General features: G+C 37.6%; 1 protein-coding gene and 1 pseudogene across 3 annotated transcripts in view; both read right to left on the bottom strand.

The window, feature by feature from the left end:
• Nucleotides 1-24,044, bottom strand: part of Lama2 (laminin subunit alpha 2) — a 597,153-nt gene that overhangs the window by 302,920 nt on the left and 270,189 nt on the right. For all 3 annotated transcript variants that reach the window (XM_085689751.2, XM_085689745.2, XM_085689747.2), the window contains exons 11-12: nt 16,407-16,547; nt 13,015-13,188 (exon numbers count right to left, since the gene is read on the bottom strand). In XM_085689751.2, coding sequence (XP_085545877.2) covers nt 13,015-13,188; nt 16,407-16,547 — 315 coding nt within the window. The remainder of the gene's footprint in view (nt 1-13,014; nt 13,189-16,406; nt 16,548-24,044) is intronic.
• LOC148123547 (U2 spliceosomal RNA) lies at nt 4,423-4,530 on the bottom strand (annotated as a pseudogene).

Raw genomic sequence — 24,044 nt, 5'->3', positions numbered from 1 at the left:
TGTTTTACTACAGAAGACATTTTCTGGGACAGTGAAGTTGATAATTCCTTTAAATACAGCCCCAGATGAAAATTAAAGAGAAAAGTCACTTACTCTCCTACCACAGTGTCACTTTCTAAACATCAGGATAAGATTCCTGATAGTCACTTGAAAATCAAAATACTCTAAAATTAAACATACACCAACAGGCCCTTTGTAGCCATCTTATTTCATGCTCTGTTTTCTTCACTCTTTCTGCATTTCCCTGTCCTTTTTCTCCCTCTCTTCTTCCTTCTTCCTTCTCCGTTTCCCCCTCTTTCAATCTGACGTTTTCCTGTTGTTTCCCCCTTCTTTTTCCTATTTTCTTTTTTCTAGTCTTAGTAAAAAGTTGTAAAGCCTAAATGGAATAAAGACACAATTAGAGTTAGCAATAATAGCTTCTTGTCAGTATTTATTATTTTCCAAGTCCTATCTTGACTGATGGATGCTTATTAATTCATCTAATCCTCACAACAGCTCTATGAAGTAGGTATTGATATTAATCCACTTTTCACTGGAGGGAAAGTAAGTACATTGTAACAAAGTCACTACACAGATTTCATTAAAGCTGCTGTCTGTAAGAACTAAGGCCAACAGAATTCTGTGTTCCCATGATAAGCAATATTGGTAGTGCACATAATTTCTTTTCCTTATTTGTAAATAAATAAATTTTATGCTTGAGCAGGTGCCAAGTGAATTTTCTTTCTCAATTTAGATACATCTAAACTAACATACTCATAGATTTTTATCAACGTCTTCAATATGTGATTCATAATCTTGACCTCTGATCATTGAAAAATATCAAGATTTTATATCATGTGTTTTATACAGTCCCAGAGAGTTATCAGCCATTCAGAAACTACTTCAAAGATGCCCTTTTTGCATAAAGCCAACTAGCCCCAAACCCTCTCTTTCTAAGCTGTTATTTCAAGTTAGTCAAGATGTTGTCTCTCCTCAAAGCTTCAGTAAAAAAGTTATTTTTCAGATTTTTGGGAAATTGTAAGCCAAAATTTGTCTAATACTTTGTAAGAAACTAGAAAATTATATATATATATATATATATATATATATATATATATATATATATATATATAAAACTAACTTTATATCTCAAGTTCTCTTAAGGCCAAAAAGATGGCTATAGAAGCATATTAAAACTATGATACAGCTACAGTTACAGTACTTCCTACAGAATTTTTTGATACTCCTTCACAGACCCAAATCAAAGCATGTATGTTTGAGTAGTAAAATTTTTCTATAAAAGAAAAGGAGTTTCAGGATAGTTTCCCCAAACCACGTAGAAGATGAAATTTGAAATTTAAAGGGTGAAGTTTCTTCTTTCAAAAACATATTCATTTATTTATTCATGTGTGTTCAGTGAAAGAAAATATTTTTCTTTGGAACTTTTACTCAACTAAGAAACCGACAAGAATGAGATATTTGAACACTGTAAACAACCAAATACTTAACAAACGAAAATCTCAGTCCCATCGTCTCAGAGCATTACCCCCAGGGTGGGGTGTTTTCTAGTGAAGGAAGTCAGCATGATAACTCTTTCAGATGTCCACACATGACGCAGAAGGAAAGTCCATTTCTTTGGAAATCTCTGTAAATAAATTCATAGGGGGAAACAATCATCTGTGTCTAGTCATGTGTGCCCTCTGCCTCCGTGGCTGTCACTGCCGTCTATCTGAGGCTGAGAGGTAATGGCCTCATGATTCAAGGAAACTGCTGAAGTGTGTACTCAGGCTTCAGTTTGAGAGATGGGTTCATTTATCATCATAATAAGCCATTACCATGGATAGGTCACAACTCATTGAAGAGACCGTCAGTCTAATTGGCTCGATTCTGCGAGCTTTCGATGTGCCTCAAGGAGATGAGCACTCTTTTGCAGGTAATTTTCCATCACCCACAAACAACCTGTTTAATAATTCATCACATTTCAGATCGGGGTCTTCACTCCCTCTTCAATGTGGCAAATGCGAGACGCAGGCCACTCAGCATCCTAGACTCAAGTGATAGAGCGGCAGCTTTAGAGTAAGTCAGGTAAGACAGCACCTGGTCTCACACAGCTGCCATGACGGAGAGTGACAGGACAGCACAAAAAATAAAATGTCAACTGTGTCCTTTCCCGAAAAGAAGGATTTACTAAGGAATCTGGAATGATGCAAGTACTGCTATTTGGCTCCCTGAGATTAATTAAGCATGACAACCACTGTTTAGCAGATAGGACTGGGTCCTTAATACATATTAATGGATTACATTTAAGGAATAATTTTTACAGCAAAGTGTAGAAGGAGATATAACAGCTTGTAGCAGACTAAATTGTAAGTATAAATTTAGGCTGCTTCAGTTAACATGTCTTGTTTTACAAATTGGACAATGTTTTCTTCTTCAGAAGTGAAATAGAATAGTATTTGACGCAAGTTCATCTCAATTTGAATACTAGATGTGACTCTAAATAACCAAGTCACTGTGTAAGTACAAATACATATTCTTTTTTTCTGTGCTTGAAGATGAATGCTAATCATATACATACATATACATTTATACTTACATATGAATCTAACCATTTAAATCTATATGTATCACTCTACAATATTTTGCAACTACTATTCATAGGAATTCTAGTTCATTTATTGTTTGATTATATGGCCAGAGCAACGTTCATAGTATCACTCATTGATTGATGGACATTTCTGTGGCTAAGATCCATTTGTGACACTTTACACAGGTATATGGCTATCAAGGCTGAGCCCCCGGAAGGGAAGATTATAGGAATATGTGCATTTGTAACTTCAGTGGAGGTTTTTAAAGTTGGTTTGTTTTGATTGCATCAAAAACAGTACATATTCCAACTAATATATCAACTGATGAAGGTCTGTTTCTTTCAACCTGCATTAAAAAGCATGCTATCTATTTTATTACTTTTATCACGTGGTGCATGACAAATGACTTCTCGGTGTAATTACCATGTTATGGAAGAAGTGAACGTATTCCTTTACATTTTAGGGTCATTTTCTTTCATCTCCTAGAAACTGCCCTTAGCAAATGTCTTGGACTGGGCAGTTTAAATAATAGAAATCTACACCCTACATTTTCAGAAGCTAGACACTGGACACCGAGAGGCTGACATAGCTGAGAAAGAAGCTGAGAAAGAAGAGTGTGTCCTAGACATCTTCCCTTGCCTCGAAGACAGCTGTCTTCATGCTCATGTGCTGCTCTTCCTGTTTGTGTGTCTGTCTGTCCCACACTTCCTCTAATGCAAAGATCCTCGTTATATTTAGTTAGGATTTTTCTTAATTGTTTTCATTTCATTTGTATTAGTAATGCTATGAGATATTGACTGCAATTTTGAAACTCGCTTATTTGATATGGGACTGAGGAGTATAAGATGGTACAAAGCCTTTTCCTTTCTTCAGTGATGAAAAAACAGTGGGACATTTAAGTCACTTATTTTGAAAGAGATGACATACTAAGTGTTACCTGTACTCTAAGACTTTCAAGATAAAATGCAAAATCTTGTAAGTATTTCCAAGACTGGCTATTTCTCTTTGCTGCAATGCTGGCATTTAAGTCATATAATCTCTTTACTTCTTAAAAATCAACTTTCAGACTCTCCATCTTCATTTGTAATGCTATCACTACCATCAGGCACTGTGTCAGCATCAAACAGGTATGCAAAGAACTATGCATTAACAAAAATCTTTTCCTGATAGGAAGATTACAAGCAATGTAAATTATCATAGAAAACAGCTACAGAAAAAGGGCAAAACAAATTATATTTCCTGAAAAGGTTCTATGTGCCTAGGGCATATTTTTAGAACTTCGTGCACTTCTGAAGTAGTGTCCTAGCTCTTAGTTTGTAAATCATGAAAGCCAAGATGAAGGGATTACAGCACTAATAAACATGCACTGTCTAATTTATATCTATGTAAGGTAAACAGACTAAAACGTTAACCAATTTTACGTCAAATATTACCAAACCAGGTCATTCTTACATATGTAAGAGTTCTCTTTCAGTTCTCATGAACATGAAGAGTGAAAAATTGGTCTGGAAGCAAATTGTTGGTGAGGATGGATCTGATCCAGGCGTCTCTCTTTGACTTGCTAACAGTCATCTTCTTGGGACTTCACAAGATTTCACTCTGCAAGACCTCAACATCTACAGTATAAACTGCCCACAATACAACAACAAGTAAAACAGAATGTCCAGAAAACTCTTACCATGACAAGTTCATAATTGGCATAACAAATAACACTTAAAGTCAACTCTTTGCTAGTGGCAGAGTGGCATTTGGAGAGTTGGTCCTGTATAGAACTGACTAGTTTGTCAGAGCCATCAATCCGTTGGTTCCCATAGTCCACTACTAGGCTGCACATGGAATATATGTGTAAAGTCTTGTTGGATGGAACACAGAAGAAATACATCATTTTTACATTAAGTGATAGATGTCAAACTGATAAGAGCATATATTACACTTGATCTTAGTAAAAAGGCCAAGAAGCAATAGGAAAGATTTTATAAGTAATCAGGGTTGAGGACAAACACAAACATGGCCCACAGAATCACCTAAGAGGGTTGATAAAGGCTCACAGACACTGAAGCGACATTCACAGAGCCTGTATGGGTCTGAGCTAGGCTCTCTGCTTATGTTACGGTTGTGCAGGTTTGGTGTTCTTGTGGGATTCCCAACAGTGGGAAAGGAGTGTATCTTTGACTCTTTTTTTAAAATTCTTTTTTTATTGTTGTTTATTGAGTTCTCCATTTTTCTCTGCTCCCCTCCCTGCCTCTCTCCTTCCCTTCAACACTCCCCCAATTTACTCAGGAGATCTTGTCTTTTTCTACTTCCCATGTTGATTAGATCCATGACTCCTTTGCCTGCTCTTAGGTCCCTTTTCCTCCTCCTGGTTTGCTTCACCCAGACTTAATGTAAGTATGCATGCCTAGTCTTATTATAACTTGTAGTGCTTTATTTGATTGATATCCCTTGATATCCCTGGCAGAGGGGCTGCTATTTTCTGAAGAGAAACAGAAAGGAAGTAGATGTGAGAGAGTGGGGGAGGTTACAGTGGGGAGTCACTGGGAAAAGTGGATGAATGCTAAACTGTACGTAATGTACGTAATGTACATAATGTACGTAATGTACAAGAAAAAGATAAATGATGAAGAAACTGATAGATAATTGGTTTTTGAAATGACATTTGTGTGTTTGCTTTAGTTTTGAGATAAGGAGTGTCACAGGGTATGGGAAGCTTTTCTAAACACACCGACCATGTTGCCATCTTCCTTTTTCCCAGTTCAGAAACTTCTACACACAATACTTGAAATTTTAGCTTAAGTTGCTGTCTTTTGTCATTTATTAAATAAATGTTGTGCTTGACCTGAGGACTAATACAAAATAGCAGGCCAGAGGTCTTCGAGCTAGCTGTAGTAGGGAAGAAAATACCTTTTTGTTTATTTTTTTAATACATTTAATCTGTCTTATAGGACCAGATTTCCATCTGATATGCCTTGTGCCTGAGGAATTTTCTCCATCTCCTATAATGTAGCTTTCTCTTCATGATGTATTTCTCTGAGAAAATCTTTGTCTTTATTTTTGAAAGATATTTTGGTCTGGTAAAAATTCTGTACTGACAGTGCAGGGTTGCTTATTTTGTTCCCTTTTATTTCTCTACATCAACAACACCAAAAATATCCCTTAAAATATCTTTGTAGTACATTTTAGTTTGTGAAATCTCAGTCTATTCAACTCTACTAGAACAAAACACCACACACTGGGCCACTTAGAAACAAAAGAACTGTGTTGTTCACAGTTGGAGAACATTGGGTCTAACATCAACCATGAGTAGCCTCATCGTCTGATGAGAGCTTCTCTCTGCTATATATTATGGCTTCTTTCTGGTTTTTTGTTTTTATGGGATTTCTGAGTGTGCAAATTAGTTGGTCTTTGTGTCTATATCTATTCCCTCTGCCTTTTCTTTGGCCCTTTTTTTGACCTATTCTGACGTGTTTGTTTTTGTTTTAACTTATATTTCATTTTATTATTATCTCTTGAAAGTCTATTATTTTATAACAAGAGGCAATAAAGGATATGAATCCAGATGGGTGAGAAGGTATGAAGGAACTGGGAGAAACAGAGGAAGAGAAAGGCATAACCAGAATATATTAAATATATTGTATAAAAAAATCTATTTTCAATAAAAAGACATGTTTAAAAAGAAAAGCACAACACTCACCATTACGGCACAGTTCAGTTCCCTTTACCCTTTTAATAGGAGCACTGAACTCATTAACAAAGAATAAACAAATCCCTTCCCAAAAGATGCACCTCTTAGTTCTATCACCTGAGGCTGGGAGGACACCAGCCCCCACATCATCTTACAAACTGTCAGTTTCTTAGTTTCTTTTCCTCTTTGTGTGATAAAGGACTCTGACAAGCTTAGCTTAAGGGGAATGGGGTCTATCTGTCTCACGGGTCAAAGCTACAGCCCATCTTGTTAGATAAGTCATGGGTGCAAGATTTTGAAGCACACATCATAACAAATTCAAGAGAGATGAATCCATGCAAGCATGCTGCCGTTCAATTCCATTCCATTTCTCTATTTATATCATCAGGGATCCTCGCCAGGGAATACTGCTGCTCAGACAGAGGAATAGTCTCTTCACCTCTATAATTAACATAAACTAGCTAATCGCAGAGTCATGTCCTGATACCCACCTTGCAGCTGATTCCTTCATTCCATCAAGTTGACAGTTGATCGGTACAGATGGAATGTGCTCTGTTTCTTGTCTTTATTCTTCTCTGCATGCTTTATCACTTGCTATACCCCCGACTGCTTCCTCTTTTCCTTCTCTTTTCCTCATCAGATTCTATCGTTCCTTGTCACGGTTATTCTGTCATATTTGAGTCTCCTCCCTTGACCCGATTTAGCTTCAGGTGATGGTTCATATGTTCTACTTCTTCTCATGTGTCCTGTGCCTTGTATTATCTGATATGATACCAGATATGGTGAATTTTGGGCTGCTAAGTCCCAGATTTCATTGTACTTTAATTGGATTTTACTTGGTTTTGGTATGCAGTTTTCTTGTTGTATTTACTCATTTATCCTTAACAATTTATCTGAGTTATTCCAGGCAGAAAATATTTTCTGGGTCCCAGTTTATTTCTAAATCATTTTTGATAGGCTTTGATTTTTGAAATTAAAGAAACTACCAGCTGACTTACCCATTTTAACTTTTATGGCCAGGTCTTTCTCTACATTCAGAGTGATTTTAATTAATCCATTTGACTTAATTCAAAGTTCAAGTTAGATTCAAGTTAGAGGAAATTGTTGGTGGAGAAAAAAAGTCAAAATTCCACTTGTTGGCGACTTATTTATTTATTATTTTGAGACAGGCTCTCCCTCTGTCTATCCTAGAGGCACTATGCACCCACGACACAACTAACCTCAAACTCAAAGTGACCCTCCCTCTTCACTTGAGTTCTGGATTTCAGGCAAGAGTACCCTACTCTGCGTGAACTTCACTTTTGAACAATGTTGAGAAGCATGGAACATGACTGCTAGTGTTTTAACTTTTTTAAACAAATGAGCTTGAAATCGGCTTCCAACTTCCACACAAACGCCCCCTCAGGGGTCATAGGTCAACACCCTAATCAAAATATTTTTTTTGATCCTTGTTTGTTTGTTTAAGAATGTACCATCAATCAAAGTATTTTCTCAGATCTTTTTATGTAGTAAGATCTGCACTGCCTGAGCGATTCCAGCATTCATTTTCTTCCTGTACACAGATGTAAAATGGGCTCTCCAAAGGACGTCTAGGGAGTACGACAAAAGAATTTGCCAGAGACGCTTCAAGGAAAGGCTTCATCAGGCAGAGTTTAAACCCAAAGTAGCTATAGCCATTACTAGCAGTAGAAACTAATGAATGTTTCTCTGAGCTAGTCAAAGATATCCGATATGATGGTGTCGAAAATAAGAGTGATTTTGTCCAAAAAAAAAAAAAAGTCTCCTCTGGTTAATTCAGTAACGTTTAAAGACAGAATTTCAAACTTAACAGGAATGTAAAAACTGAAACAAGAGCACCAAAGCAGCTTCTCAGAGAATTTTGCTGCACCAACATTTCAGACCACTAGGGGACCCTTAAGCAAATGACTTTATCAGTATTCCAGCAGCATTTGGTTTACTAATGCAGTAAATTAGCCTAACTCTGAAATTCCCAAACTGTTTCTGAACAGCAGCTGCTCTTAGAAAGCCAGCAGGGTTCTCTGTCCTCTATCTATCTCGGTGTTCCTCTTCTGCCTGTTCCACCTTTCGAACCCCCTTGCACAAATGTCCCAAAGACAAGCAGTAACATTTGCCCAGGATTGTGAAAATAAAATGTTACCCACTGCACCCAGTGGGCAGCTGAATTAACCTTTTTGGAGAATTGAGAATGATATGGGGAAATTACATAGAAACAAACTGTCAATGGTGCCTGATATATCTGCTCACGTAGGCGAAAACATTGGCATGATTACTATTGAGGAATTAATTCACAGTTGAGACGATGAAATAGTTATGGTGGCCTCTACATAAATCAGCTACGATCTTCTGGACTTCATCCATGATTCACACACAACCTCCTATGTTGTAAGGAGGCTGCCTTTTCATTTCCTGGCTGCCCAGATGCCGGAAATAATCACACAGAAACTATTATTTGCAATACTGTTTGATCAGTAACTTAAGCATATTTCTGGCTAACTCTTACATCTTAAATGAACCCATTTCTATTATTTTCCATTTTATCACAAGGCCTGTGGCCTATGGGCAAGGTTCCAGTTGGCAGCTCTTGTCTTTTCCCTCTGGCAGCTACATGGCATCTCCTGTCTCTGCCTTCTTTCTCCCAGCATTCAGTTAGTTTCCCCCACCTAGCTCTGTCCTACCCTATCACAGGCCAAAACAATTTCTTTAATCATTAACCAATAAAAGCAACACATAAACAGAAGGACTACCACACCATTTCCTATTTTCTGTTTAAATAAAAAGGAAAGTTTTAACTTTTACATAGTAAAATTACATAAAATAACAAGTATTAAGCAAGAACTACAGTTATAATATTTATATCTACTTTATCTTTTATCATATCTAAGGAAAACTATAACTATAACTATTTATTTTTCAACTCCATCAAAGACTCCAGAAGGATGTAATATTACTTAAGTAAGCAGGAGGTGCATCATAAGCAACTTCCAAAACCCTAGAAATAACAGAGACATCTTGCTGTCTGAACAGTCACCCAAAGTTTTTCTGTATTCTTGGAACAACCATCTTCAGCCTACAGGCTCATAGTATCCAGCAGACTTTTAAATTTCAAAGACAGTTCTGCCTATATTGACAATTTATCATTCGCTTTTTTCCTGTATTCTACAGAATGTCTTGAAGACTTTTTCATGAAGTAGGAACCCCAAAGGACTGTCTCATCTTTTTTTTTAAATATTTATTTATTATGTATACAATATTCTGTCTGTGTGTATGCCTTAAGATGGTTGTGTAATGTAACCATTACAGATGGTTGTGAGCCACCATGTGGTTGCTGGGAATTGAACTCAGGACCTTTGGAAGAGCAGGCAATGCTCTTAACTGCTGAGCCATCTCTCCAGCCCCTCACCTTCTTTAGGTAACTTCAGAAGTCATTTTTCTGTGGATCCTGTATGTCCAGTTCATACAGCATAACATCAAGCAGTCCAGGCAAGAGCAGTTTCTTGCCCAAATGTCTAACAAACTCGTAAGAAGCCTCTTCGATGTCCATCTTCTTCTTGAAGTAATTGGTACTGCCAGGAGCAGATGTGTCTCATTGTCATAAAAAGTTTTAAGCTCTTAAAACATTTTAAATGCCGCATTCTGTAGTCTTTGAAAGGTTTGAAAAATAGCTATCCATCTGAAATATGTCTCTGTACATCTAGAAAATCTAACTAACATGACAACAAGCTTGACTATTATCGATGATTATCTATTAACCTATATTTCTTTATTGGACATTGCATTTTTAAATGAACTGCACAAACACAATATCTTAAGTGCAAAATGGACCTTACATTTGTATCAATAAACAAAGATTGCAAGGTTCCAGCTGGCAGCTCGTGTTTTTCCTCTCTGGCAGCTACATGGCATCTCCTTACTCTGCCTTTTTTCTCACAGTATTCAGTTTAATTTTCCCCGCCTAGCTCTGTTCTACCCTATCACAGGTCAAAACAGCTTCTTTATTCATTAACTAATAAAAGGAACACATAGAAGGATTTCCCACTCCACTCCTAAAGACCCTTACTTTCCACGAAGTAGTGTTGTTTCATAGGATTAAAGGTATTCTTTATTGAAGTGGCTTGCATTCTAGAGTTTGGTGACAATCAGAATGACTTGTATGATATCAAAGGAGCTCTTTTATCAGGTGTGGTTAGGGTGCTAAGAAATGCAGGAAGAACTGCAGAGTGGCTTTATTACAGGAGCCCATGCACAGCATCTTATTACAAGCAGCTTTATAACTAAAGAAATAGATAAATGTTTCTCAATTTAACCCTTTTACTTTTAAGAAAAAGTGATCACATCTCATGAACAATTTTTTACCTTAGGAATTAACACTAAAAAGGTAGAGACGGCATCATGTTCTCATATTCTACAGGCCATGACTATCAATAAAACTCAGCCATTAAGCAGATGTAAAAGAAAATCACGATGTACTATTCCTATCAGATTCTGGCAGTGGCTCTTATTCAAATGGCAATTACTGGCAAAAAAGAATTAGCCTCAAATGTTTAGAGAAGAGAGTTTATTGAATTTACAAACAAGGACCTACAATTTTCCATTTCCTTAGCAAGATATTAAATCAAGCAAGCTAAGTGTGTCATCATGACTATAATTTACGTGATGTGACATGACAGTTAAGATGTACTGTGGTAATTTCAGAGAACTGGCAGTATTATTGTGGTATCAAAAATTTATATGGTTCAGTTATTAAGGCAAATTGTTTCATTCATACTGAGGATGCTGACAGTAAACCACTGAGGGCTTCCACGGTACACTAAAAAATGCCTTCTGTCGTCAAAGAATTTGCACACTCTGTTACCATCATTTTGCTCACGGAATGGAAATGGGGACACTGGCAGGCAGAGCTCTGTGAAGTGAAAATGATCTGCTGCGGAATATGAAGTGTTTCATTGTGGGTGGTTAGAAGAGACAGCTCAGCCAGACGAAGGAAGTTATCTTTGGGATCAAACTACTATGAACAGGATGTCCAAATGCTTTGCTCTGATGTTATTCCATATCCCACTTGCTTGCTTTCCTTCTGTTAGTTTGATTTTAAGCCAACAGAAAGAAAGGCGTACGACCAAAAAAGAAAGGATGGAAAATATGGTGATGGTAATTTCTATTAGTAACTATCTTTAAATAGCTAAGTTTTAGCATAGTATCATCAAAAAAAGAAAGAAAGAAGGAAAAAAAGAAAGAAAGAAAAAAGATAATAAATGTTTGAAGCTCATCTGATTTTTGACCCAAATTTCTTCATGAAGCTCTTTCAGCAACAAAAAGAAGGAAGCTCATTTTTATTTTTCTACTTTTTGGCAATGTTAAGTAGAAGAAATTCGAGGCAGGCATATAAGAGGTTTCTAAATAGAATTTGATAAAACGACTTCATGTCATAAAGGGCCTAGCAAATAAAAGTTTAATTATATTTTTATTACAGCTATTGAATTTTATGCAACATATGCTGTCTACTTTAAAATACATGTTCATTGAAAACCTACTTTATGCGTTTACACATTTTTCGCAGTAGCATTTAGAAGCCTGTTAAAAATAAGAACCTGGTTATGAGTTAAAATGTTTCAATCAGCTAAAATTACCAGTTCCTATTCATTGAGCAGTCTATGAACTACTATCATTTTTGTTTCAATGCTCACATATTATGTAATACAGATAACAATTGTAAGTACACTTTTGTTTACTAACCAATGAAGAGTTTTTATTTTTTACTATAACCAGTATTAACAATACTCAGAGGTGACAGGTGATGTCATTAGCCCATCACTAGCTTTTGCCATTGCCAGCTTCTGGTGCAATGAAGTAACTTAATCCCTGACTGGATACTAATTTTTGTACACTAGGGAAATTATTCACATAATAATTAAATTTAGTTTCTAACAAATTATTTGGCAAAAGAAAACAGAATCCTAAACACAAAAAAAATACATCTAGAGAGACTTCATGTACAATAGCAAAAAACTTCACACACACAAATACACACACAAATACACACACACAAATACACACACAAATACACACACAAATACACACACAAATACACACACAAATACACACACAAATACACACACAAATACACACACAAATACACACACTGTGAATTTTCAAGGTTGCTCTCGTTTTTCATCTCTGTGTGAATTTTACATGTGTGGTTTCAATATGGCAAGTTCAGGGTACTTCTCTGTCCAAATTTCTAAAAAGTATGTAGTCTACACATGCCTCATAGCAAACATTGACTTAGATACATAATAACTCTAATTTTCCAATTAGTGTGCATATTGAATAGAAGGAAAAGGCAACTGCCTTGTTTATCAATTTTGAAATAAAACTGAAAGAGATGAGGGGAACTTTATAAAATATACCGCCCTAGACTACTGTAAAAGACAGTTGTATTTAAATAAATACATCATTGTTTACTCCAACATCTGAAATATGTTTTCCAAAAGACTCTAGAGATAACATTAATATTCACTGTTTCAAAAAGCTTACCTAGAACCAATATAAAAATCTTAAGCTGTCAAACACTTTTGCTATCTCCTACTTTTTATCAGTCACGTCATGTGGAGATTGTCCAACTTATCTCATTATGTTGCTCCTGGAAATCTAATACAGTAGATGTTTGATTTCAATTAAAAAGTATTAACTAATGCTCACTTTCTAGATAGGCCAGTTAAGATACAGTTTCCATCAGAATGGACTTACTTTATTTCCCAGATATGGAGCTGGTGCCCTCCAGTAGTATCCATTCAGGAGGGACTTCCGTGCCTCAGAGTTACTGATGCTGATCTGCTGAGGTGAGTCTGGATCATCAAGTTGGGGAGCCACGTGAATGCGACCTGAGATGTCTGTGAGATACCAGCCACGCATATCTTGAATCTTAAAGAAAATATAACAGTCCCTGGTTACAAAAGCAAAAACAACACACACACACACACACACACACACACACAAGTAAAAGATAGAAGTAGTTCATTTCATCCAGCATTGAGCGTTTTGGTTTTGAAATTAAGAGTGGGGAAAAGCTACAGACACTTAAAAACTGTAGGGACTGTATCTGGTGTGTATATCACCACACTTACCATGTATAGTCACATAGAATCCATTCTTTATTTTTTAATTGATTCTTTTGAGAATCTTGGTTGACCCATGTAAAATTCAGTTTTTACTACTCTTTAAAAAGTGACTCCAAGGGCCAGGTATGCATGCTTACACATGTGTATGAGCATGCCTGTGTGGCAGATGTGTCTGTGCATACGAGCGTGCAGATACAGTGTGAGTGCATGTGGTGAGGTCAGAGATTAGCACCTACTTCCTTCCTCAGTTCCTTCACCATTCAGGTTTGGAGACATATTCTCTAACTTTCCTGGCACTGATTTGGTTAGAGTGGCCTTCAAGCCCAGGACCCTCCCATCTCTGTCTCCCCAGTTCTGGGGTTATTGTCTTACCCCATGGCACAAGGCCATTTATGTGAGTCCTAGGGATTTTAATTCAGGTCCTCATGCTTGCATAGCAAGCATGTTGGTAGCTTAACCAAAAATAGAAATTGATTCTAACTCATACAATGGTTATAATGTCATATAATTTACCAAATAATTTGACTTAGGATTTTACACTTTTCACTTCAGTAATATTTATAGCTGTTTTATGAAACCTAAGACCTCACAAGTGTGGCATTAGTATTCATGAAACAGAGTACAAAAGGAAATCATACATGCAAGACCTAACGGGTAGTTTTTCATTCAATATTTCAGTTCTTCCTTCTTTATAAATGTTTGTTTTGAGGCTCCAGGTCATTTGAATCCACAAGAATGTTGCTATGACAACATATACCAAAGCTGAATATATACTTTCCCACATGACTTAAGTACTCTGGGGACTTATAGCCTGGGCCAGAAAAGGAAATCACTTTAAAGTAGGAGAGAAAAAAATGAGTAATGATTTTGTAATGATTTGCTTTACAGTGTTATACCCCAGTCAAAGTCAGGTCTACCTTCTACTTCCAACTGAAGCCATCCTTTCTAGTTAAGACACCAGGGTTGCATTAGCCTCATTGCCACTGTGACAGAATACCTAACGTGGGAAGGATTTATTTTGCTTCTAGGTTCCATAAGATTTGTTCATCACAGTGGTCAGTTTCTGATGGAGAAGATCCAATTATCTCATGATGCCTGGTGGGCGGAGTATAGAGTGGAAGAATCCATGGTCTGATTTATCTTCCCAAAACCTTTCCTTTGGACTTGTTTCCTCTTACCAGGCCCCACTTACAACATTAATACCATCTTCCAATTGTCTATTCAACATTTTAATCTACCTGTAGGATAAACCATCTATGAAATGAGAATCTATGTAACCCAGACATCTTTGCCTATATGCGGGGAGTACCCTACTTAAGTCCTTCTCAACCCTCAGTCTAGCCAACCTGGTAACCAAGGTTAATCACCTCCAGTTTCAGAATACTACTGCCCAAGGTATAGTTGGTGTCACAACTGATTGATAGCAACCAGGGTATTAAGGTTGACAATGTATAGACTAATTATAACTATTAATTTTCTTTTTTGTGTAGAGATTATTTGATTTTTTTGTTCACCTTTAAAGTTTTGGGATATCTAAGACAGCTTTGCTCAAAAGAAAAGACCAAACCGGGTCAAAGGCCATTGGCTAAGTAGACAATAGTAAATTCTGACATCTGCTTCCCTATCTAACTTTAGCTGTCTTTCAGGTGTTCTGAGACATCTGAATAAGATTGTGGATCTTGATTATGAAAACCAAGACTTGAGTGGGATCACTTCCCTGTAACTTGACAAACCATAAAACTTAAATTTAGCAGTGGAGTTGTGAGGAACTGTTAAGCATGACTCTGTAAACAGAATGAAGAAGTTAGACGTTGAGTCCATTTGTTATTGTTACTTCGAAGTTTTCTTTGAAATCAATACATTGGATAAGTATCTAGGGATCCTCACTCAGACACAAGAGTACAGTCAAAAGCTACTTGACTTAAAAGCGATATAGATAGAACAACATTTCATGATTGTGCTCTGGAGTAGTTTGCAGATCGAAGCTGGAAGAAGTGCTTAGGAGAGAGCTTATCAAAATATCAGTCTGTAAAATGTGACTCTGGCATGCCTCTCTGCTGTTCACAATTGATTAATAACTCTCCAGGAAGAACCCCACAGTGTCTCCAAGGTCTCTCTCCAGAGATCTGCGTCTTCATTCACTGTGTCTATTCTCCCAGCCTACTTCCTTATATGGTCTGCACTCAAAGTTCAGACAAGGTGATTACGGCAATTCCCCCAAATCCTGTTTTCTTCTTACATTTTTTTCTACAGGGGAACAAATGGCTCTCTGCAGACAGGCCACGTGGAGCATGGTGGGCAATGTGGGCAGACATGTAACATGTGTTTGTTTTAGAAAGACAGTCTCATTTATTTCTGAAGAGCTGAGAAGACAGGTTTTTATTAAGTGACACGTAGATTATATTTGTGAATGGAAATGTAATATTTACTATTGTGATTGTATGTTTTCTCTCATACATCCTGTGTTTGGGATGAAAGCAACATGATTTTCATTATGTTTCACACAGGGGATCTGAAAGGGTTGTCTCTATCTCAAAGACGACTCAGTCAAAACACTTACAATACTTTAATAAAGATTATTTTAGTTGTTTGGGAGTGTGGTGTGTGTGTTTGTATAAGGTATGTGCATGAGGGTGGATACCCATTGAGGTCAAAAGAAGACATCAGATTCCCGGGAGCTAGAATTACGGTCAATTGTGAGCTTCTTGATATGTGTATTAGGAGCCAAACTCTAGTCCTCTTTAAGAACAGAAAACACTGAGTTATCTCTCTGGGTCACACATACAATCTGAAATGTTTTGAGACAAAGTACAAAAACAGCATTTGAAGGAAATGCCTTACGCTTTCCTTCTGGACAAGTCTAAGTTGTATCTAAGGTTGTTCTCATTTGTTTGCTATTGTGTTTTGGTTGTTGTTGGATTTTTTTTTTTTTTTCAGTTTCCAACAAAAGAAAAAAAAATAGCAGAGACAGGGAGAAGCAGGAGCGTGGGGCAGCGCGTAGAGGGCAATGAGCATCCTTACATTTCCATAGGTCCAGTAGGAACTCTGACATCTGTTAGATAGCCCTGAACAGAAGCACTCATCACAGCCTTTGGGATTATCCTCTTGCAAGTTGAAGAAGCCAGATTTGCAACGGCTGCAGTCTTCACCTTCAACATTCTCCTGAAAATGTAGAGAGGTGTGTTAGCAACAGAGGCTCTTCGAAGCAAGAGCTAGATCTATGCTGGCATAAGGAAAACTTGACTGTAGTCCTCATTTTACCTTCGCACCCACTTTTAAAGCACAGCAATGTAATGGAAAGCAATTGTTCTCAAGTTTTCTGTTAACCCTGTTGTTCGAACATCACAGTCTGTGTGTATTGTGGGGTTTACTGAGTACTAAGCACTACACTCAGACTTTTATTTTGATATTTATTAAGAATGTAGATTAAATATGCTAAACCAAAAAATGTGTTAGTCTGATGAACGTGGAGACAATATTAAGCTCATCATTCTGTGAGCAACTTGACCTTCAAATATGTGATGAAATTAAAACATTTCTATTATACAAAGATTGCCAAATGCCTTCATATTACAGGTTAAAAACAGATGCATTTGTGGTAAGCAGACAAATTCGAGAGGTGGAGAGTTTGGGGTGAATATCCATAGATAAGTAGAAAAGGGAGACACTTTTAATTTTTTTTTTACAGTGTTGCCTGGCCTAGTAGGTTATTTATAGAGTAATATTATAGAGAAAATTCATTCTTATTTAGTGACTGTTCTCTAGATTAGGATCATTAATCCTACTCCCAGTACACAGAAAATGTGTTTGCTTTTAGGTGAGGCTATATTGTCTTCTCAGACCAATGGAAGCTGACTACACAGTGAAAGCCTGGTAGAGAGGGGCCATCTCTTAGTTTAAGAAGTAGTTAATCCTGATTTCTACCTCCAAATGAAGGCTTGCTCTGCAGGAAATAAATTTCCAGCATCGCTGAGCATGCATGACTCTCTATCCCCCTCCTTTTGGCCTTCTCCTTCTTCCCCATTGTATAGTTTGCCCTTTCCTTAGACTGATAACGTGTTTCCTTACTGTTTCTGTAGCTCCAAATGCACTGCTTTACTAACATCACAAAACCATACTGGAGATTATTCTCTCCAAATCCATGTCATATTTAGTCAGAGATGGAAGCCTGTTGTTGTATTTCCAGTACAGCGGCTGCACCTGAATCAAGTACTAGTTTTGCCAATAATCGAGGCTTCAGAGGAGCAGCCCCTAGGGGACTTTTATGTCTCTCTGGATCTGCCTCCTAACTAAACCTCTATTGTTCTATTATCAATAAAACCTGAGAACCAGAGGCTGGGATAAAAACCTGCCAGCTCAGAGAGGTTGAGGAGCAACTAGCTGACCTTCTTTCTTTGCCAGTGTCTCTGAAAGATAGTGTCCTTCCGCTCTGCCAAATCAAAAGAGACCACCACACCCAAAGTCCCTCCTTGCTACTTCTGTATGTGTCTCTACTATTTTCCATACAGTCTAGTACTCTTTATAATAATTTCTGTCAACTAGTTGCTAGCCCTATCTGTTGACACAAGGTAGATTTTATTTAATTAATAAAAACACAAAGTCAGGTGCACAGGGTTATCACATAGCACACAGCAGAAACCCTCCCATGCAAATATTCCCAGAAAATAATAAGTTTCCTTGTCAATGTTGAGAAATGGTTCCATACTTCATACAGCTTTATTAAGATTAAACATATTGCTTGGTGGTAGTATTTTTATGCATATTGAAGTGTTATGCACATTGTAGATGCTTATTAAAGATATGTAACATGAGGGAGGTTTGCTTGTTTGAATTTCTGTCCTGCCCAGCCCCCCACAGCCAGCTGTTTAGTCCCAGAGAAAATCAACCACAGAGGACTCTGTAAGTTATAATGCTGATTGGCCCATTAGGTTAGGTTTCTTACTGGCTAACTCTCACATCTTGATTAACCCATTTTTCTGATCTATGTTAGCCATGTGGCTCAGTACCTTTTTCAGTGGGGCATCTCACATCCTGCTGCTTCGGTGATCTGGGCAGGAGTGCAAGTAATCAACTTCCTCCTCCCCAGAATTCTCCTGCTCTCCTTGCATCATTTCCACTTCCTGTTTGTTTTTCCCACCAATACCTCCTGCCTGGCCAATCAGCATTTATTTAAAACATGATTGACAGAATACAGACAATTCTCCAGCACCACTTCCCCCTCATTTTTTTTTTTTTAAAGGAAAATATCCATGGTCCATTTTTTGGGAATATGGGCTACTTTCAGCTGGTTGGGGGCACTGATAATCTTATGGGGACCTAAAGGAAATTTAGAGTTATGATCAAGTCCTGACTGAAGTATCCTGTGAGTCTTGATCATCTCAGGCAGCAGTCTTGAATCTGTTCTAGATGAAGAACTCAGACATCTGGACCATCTGTTCCTACTGGAGATTTTTCAGGGGGTCTCCCTTGGTCAAAGATGATTTTTCTTAACTCTGTATAAATCCACAGCCTCACATTTTCTGTGGAAACAAAAGCAAAATCTCTTCTCCAAAGTAACATACCTTTTGACTTCAATTTTGAAGCCAAGGTATTTTCAAAATAACTATCTTGGATTAATTCTGCAGCATTTATAAAACAATATTTTTTAGCAGCTGTTGCTCCTTCCTCGGCATTTAAACAATTCAAAGAGAGCATAATAGCATACAGTATCAAGATTCTCTGTGTATTTTCCATCGTTATGTGGCTTTTTTTTAACCTTTATTTCTTTTATTTTTACTTTTAACTTTTTGAGACAGGTTCTCTGTATATCTTTGTCCTGGAACTCCCTCTGTAGACCAGGCTATCCTTGAACTCCCAGAGATCCGTCTGTTTCTGCCTCCCCAGTGCTGGGATTAAAGGTGTCTGCCACCACATCTTGAATTTACAGAGGTCTGTCTGCCTCTGCCTCCTAAACTTTGGGATTAAAGGTGTGCACCACCACACCCAACCACTCTCTTTCTTTCTTTCTTTCTTAAGGACTTTAAACGGTTTAGAGGTTTTTTTTTTTTTTTGAATCTTTCTTTACTGTAACTCTCTCTTTCTGACCATGTGGGTCTTTAATTTGCTAAGGAATATGGAGAAGACAACACTCAAAAGCTCCTATGGTGTTTCAAGGTCCTTGCCAGGAAGCAAACTGCAACATTGTATCCATCAGGATGCCTGCTTGAAATAGTCAGAGTTTTCCCTGGCAGGACTGCCCAGAAAGCCGGCATTTTAAAACAGAGCAGCTTTTTTCCTGCTACGGCTGAAAACTGAAATGCTTTACTCTAATCTTTCCCAAGCGTTCCCAGGCTTTCTGTGGATTCAGTTATCCACGTGGGCGCCATTTTGTAACATGATGGGGCCTGGCCTGCTTATTCGGATTTCTGTCCTGCCCAGCCCCCCAGCTGTTTAGTCCCAGAGAAAAATCACCCCAACAAGCAGGCCCGGTCCCTTCATGTTACAAAGATATATAATAAGAAAGGCTAGGGAGATGGTCTAGTTGGCAAAGTGCTTGCTGCACAAGCCCAAAACCTGAGTTCTAGCACAAACACTCAAGTTAACAAACAAAAGCAAACAACAAAAGAACAAGCCTAGCAGTAGACTCTGGGTGTGCAGTATGAGCCTCTAATCCCAGTACTGGGAATTCAAAGTCAGGCTTCCTGGATAGCCAATCTGAGCAAAATCAGCAGACCCTAAATTCAGTGAAAGTCCCCTGTCTCAAAATACAAACATGGAGTTTAATAGAGGAATACACCCAACATGGCCTTCTCTGGCTTCCACATGAATGTTCACATAGACAAACCAACACATACATTCACACATACACAAACATATGTAGGAAGCCAATTTTGAGACTATGGGTTGGTAAAAAATATAAAAACAGAAGACAGAAAATGGTCCCCAAACAAGGAGAAATTTGCAAGAACAAACAAAGAGATTCTTCTTAGACCTGAGAGATTCATTTAAACTTTGATTTTTGGCTCTTCATATTCATGACCTGTTCATAACTCCAAATATTTTTGCATTTGCTGGGTCCTTAGCAGAGTGGCATGCCTACAATACCATTCCATGTCTTCATATTTAGTTCGGCTATGTATAGAAAATGAAGTGTGGTTACTAGCATTCTCACCAGTTTTAAATTTTCCAGGCTGATTCCAAATATTTTGTGACAATAGATGTCAGCAAAGGTAAGACATCTACTCTCAGACCTCTAGGGACAAAAAAAAATCCCCAAAGCTGAAAGGAGAATCTTCAAAAGATTGGACAGGCAGGAAAGATGAAGCATTTCTATAATTATAAAATTTAGCTTTTTCTATTGAAGACACAGTACAGCTGGTCTGAACATTGTGTTCTTCTGGGCTCTCTCTAGTCTACTTTTCATTTACTCTAAATTGGAAGCAAATAATGCCACTTTTCTGAGATTCAGACTGAGCTAAACAATTAGAAAATTTTTTAGACATCAGCTACAAATCCCTTAGCTTCACTTTAGGTTTGTAATGTGACCTTGAGAAAATTTATAAATAAATCACTGCATATTCAGTTTAATCTAATAACCTGAAGCAGCACACTAAAGTGGGAATTTTAGATACTGTAGGAGACGAGAGTAGAGTCAAGGTCCCTGTCCTTAAAAGCCAGTGTATATCTCGATAAAAGGATGCACCTGAAATCAACTTTGCAGCGAGGTGGAACATGGGCAGTGCATCTCCGAAGCAAATTAGCTTATGAGAACACACTTAAGGAAGAACAAATTCTTCCTGTGAAGGCTTTATGATGGGAAGGGAATTGCAAATAAACCTTGAAGCATAATTTAAAAGTTATACTTGTCAGTACGTATAGGGAGACATCTATGCTTGCAAAGACAATGAAAATAACGTTTAATATGAAGGAAGCTTCATTTGTTACTTATTATTCCACAATAAACTCACTGAAACTTTCCTATATGGTAAAAATTTCATTTGTTATTTAAAATTAAAGGCTGACTGTCAAATAATTGACATTTAAGGGTATCCTAAGAGACAGAACCTCTTCTCTTAGGATCTGAGAGGTAATTAAGGTGAGCTAAGCAGTAGACAAATTCACAGAATTATAACTGAGGTAGTTGAAAGTAATAAGTAAAATGCTTATGAGATGTGAGACAGTGGAACACAGAAATATTTCCCTACTATACAGTACGGGAATGGGTTAACTCAACAGGTTTGTATGTTTAAACACATCATCTAACAATGAATGTTATATTAGAGCAGTGTTTCTGAGCCTTCTTAACGCTGCAGCCCTTTAATATAGTGCCTTATGCTGTGGTGACCCCCTCAACCATAAAATTACTTTTATTGCTATTTCATAACTGTAATCTTGCTACTTTTATGAATCATAATGTAAATATTTTTGGAGGAAGATGCTTGCCAGTGGGGTTGTGACCCAAAGGTTGATAACCGCTATGTTATGGGGAACTAAGGCACGATTAATAAAAATCAGTGACACATAAACAAGACAGCCAGGCACTGGCTCTTACTTTGACCTCAGTCAGAAATGGCGCTCCTGCTTTCAGGAATCTCAGAATAAGACTAAGAGTAGAGTTGTCTCCTCCCATTTTATAATCCTCTCTAGGAGTGGGATTAAAGGTGTGCACCACTGGGATTAAAGGCATTCACCGCCCTGTTTCTGTGGCAACTACTGTGGCTCCTGGGATTAAAGATGTGTGTTACCACTGAGTGGGCTGTAAGATTGACCAGCGAGGCTGCTTTACTCTCTGATTTTCAGGCAAGCTTTATTTATTAAAATACAAATGAAATTCCCCTGCAGGGAGCTAAGCCAAAGATACTTGTGTCAGACTTCTAAATTGCTTTGTGTCTGTGTTAACTAGGTTCCTATTAGCTACTTTCTATTAGGACTCCACTAAATGTCTTATCTCACTCATCTGGAGGCTCCAGAGTCTTGCTGTATCAGTGAGACTCCATGGCTAATACAGATGAAGTAAATATTTGCCACTTGAGCATCCCATACTGACGTAACTATCTCTTCAACAAGACCCTGAGTGCAAGAGTTGAGTGAGCTTCCTTAGTTAGCAGTACTCCATCCTCGTCACACATGGTAGGCGATTACCCATCCTGCATGCTTCCACAGTGAGAGCCGGAAAGAATCTTTTGCTTTGTTTCTCCTGGGCTCTTCAATGTGTATCTTCTGTCTGCAGTTTTTCTCATCTGAAGCTGCTCATGTGATAAAGTGTAACATGAATATAACACATTTTCACAAACACTGAAAGTCATTCTAAGAAGTCACTGAAACTTCTGTGGTCTCCAGGAACCCCCAAACACCAATAAAGCATTCATAGATGAGTCAGAACACGGCATACAACTGCTGGTTTTGTCTCGTTTAGTTTAACTATGATTTGAACTAAAGTATTTTAGGTCCGGTTTACAGTTCTCAAACAAATCCTTCAGTTTTTTTTTTCAGAATAAGCTGAAATTTATCAAAATGTCATAAAAACAAAAACCTTATTTAGAGCATTATGTCGTAACCAATGAGTGTTAACCTGTCTCAAGCATCTGAACTTGAGCTAAACAGAGTCTGCTAACTAGTTAGATCTAGTTTAAATAAGGGGAACTGCCTAGACGTAACCAATCCAGTTATTCCTGTACTTTATCTTCAGTTTGTCTACAGATGCTTACTGGTCACTTTGGAAAGCAGAGCTCTCCTCTAGTTCTGAGTGTTACGTGATTCACATAACATCTTTACAAGGAGCTTTTATGTTAATTATGTTTGATGAGATTAAAGTGCACTCATTAAACCCAAATTGCAAGACTCTAACTGTTGCCAGGCTCTACCAGAGACTCATGTTAACACACAACTAAATAGAAATGGTGGTGAATATAAAATCTACTTATGTCAGGACCTCTATCGCTTCTGCTGTAGTCTGAATATGAAATGCCCCTGTAGACACAAGCACTTAACCCTTGCTTTCCAGAGGACAGGACTATTCTAGAAGCTTGTTGAATCTTCAGGAGCTAGAGCCTTGCTAGAAAAAGTGCATCACTGCACTTAGATCCTGGTGTTTTCATCATCTAGCCTACTTCCTGTTCATTTTCTTTTTCCGTGATGCAGCTACCCTATCTCCGGTAACATCTGTACCATGAAGGACTGTATCTCCTCCAACTGCTGAAACAGTTAAGTCATAGTAAACACTCTCTCCATCAAGTTACTTCTTATTGGCTATTTGGTCATAGTAACAGGAAAACTAATACTGCTCCTGACAGGGTCTTTTGAATTTGGCAAAAAAAAGAAAGGTCACAATCTGAGCCACTCTGCTTAGTTCACTAGAACTCTACCTTTTAGAGACCTCAACGGGGAAAAGCTACACTTATTAAGTTCTCCTTCTTTTTCTAGATCTGCTCAGGAAAAAGCCCCCGTGACAGCACATCCTACAGTTGATGTATAGTGATATGTTTGAAAATGTTTCTTTAGAATTGCTAGTTTTCAAAGTGATTACTGAAGAACACAATGGTGTGATGCATGCACTTCATGTCACAGATAGTAGCATCATTTAGATGCAGACGTAATTCTAGGACTTTTATGTGTGCATGAACAATGCCAAAGGACCCTCAGCTTAGACAGTGTATGTTACACAATCATCTGTGTAAATAG

Source organism: Myodes glareolus, chromosome 1 (assembly GCF_982192425.1).
Source record: "Myodes glareolus chromosome 1, mMyoGla1.1, whole genome shotgun sequence".
In the NCBI taxonomy this organism is placed as follows: Eukaryota; Metazoa; Chordata; class Mammalia; order Rodentia; family Cricetidae; genus Myodes; species Myodes glareolus.
The sequence above is the reverse complement of the archived record's forward strand: the minus strand, read 5'-3'. Positions and strand labels throughout refer to the sequence as shown.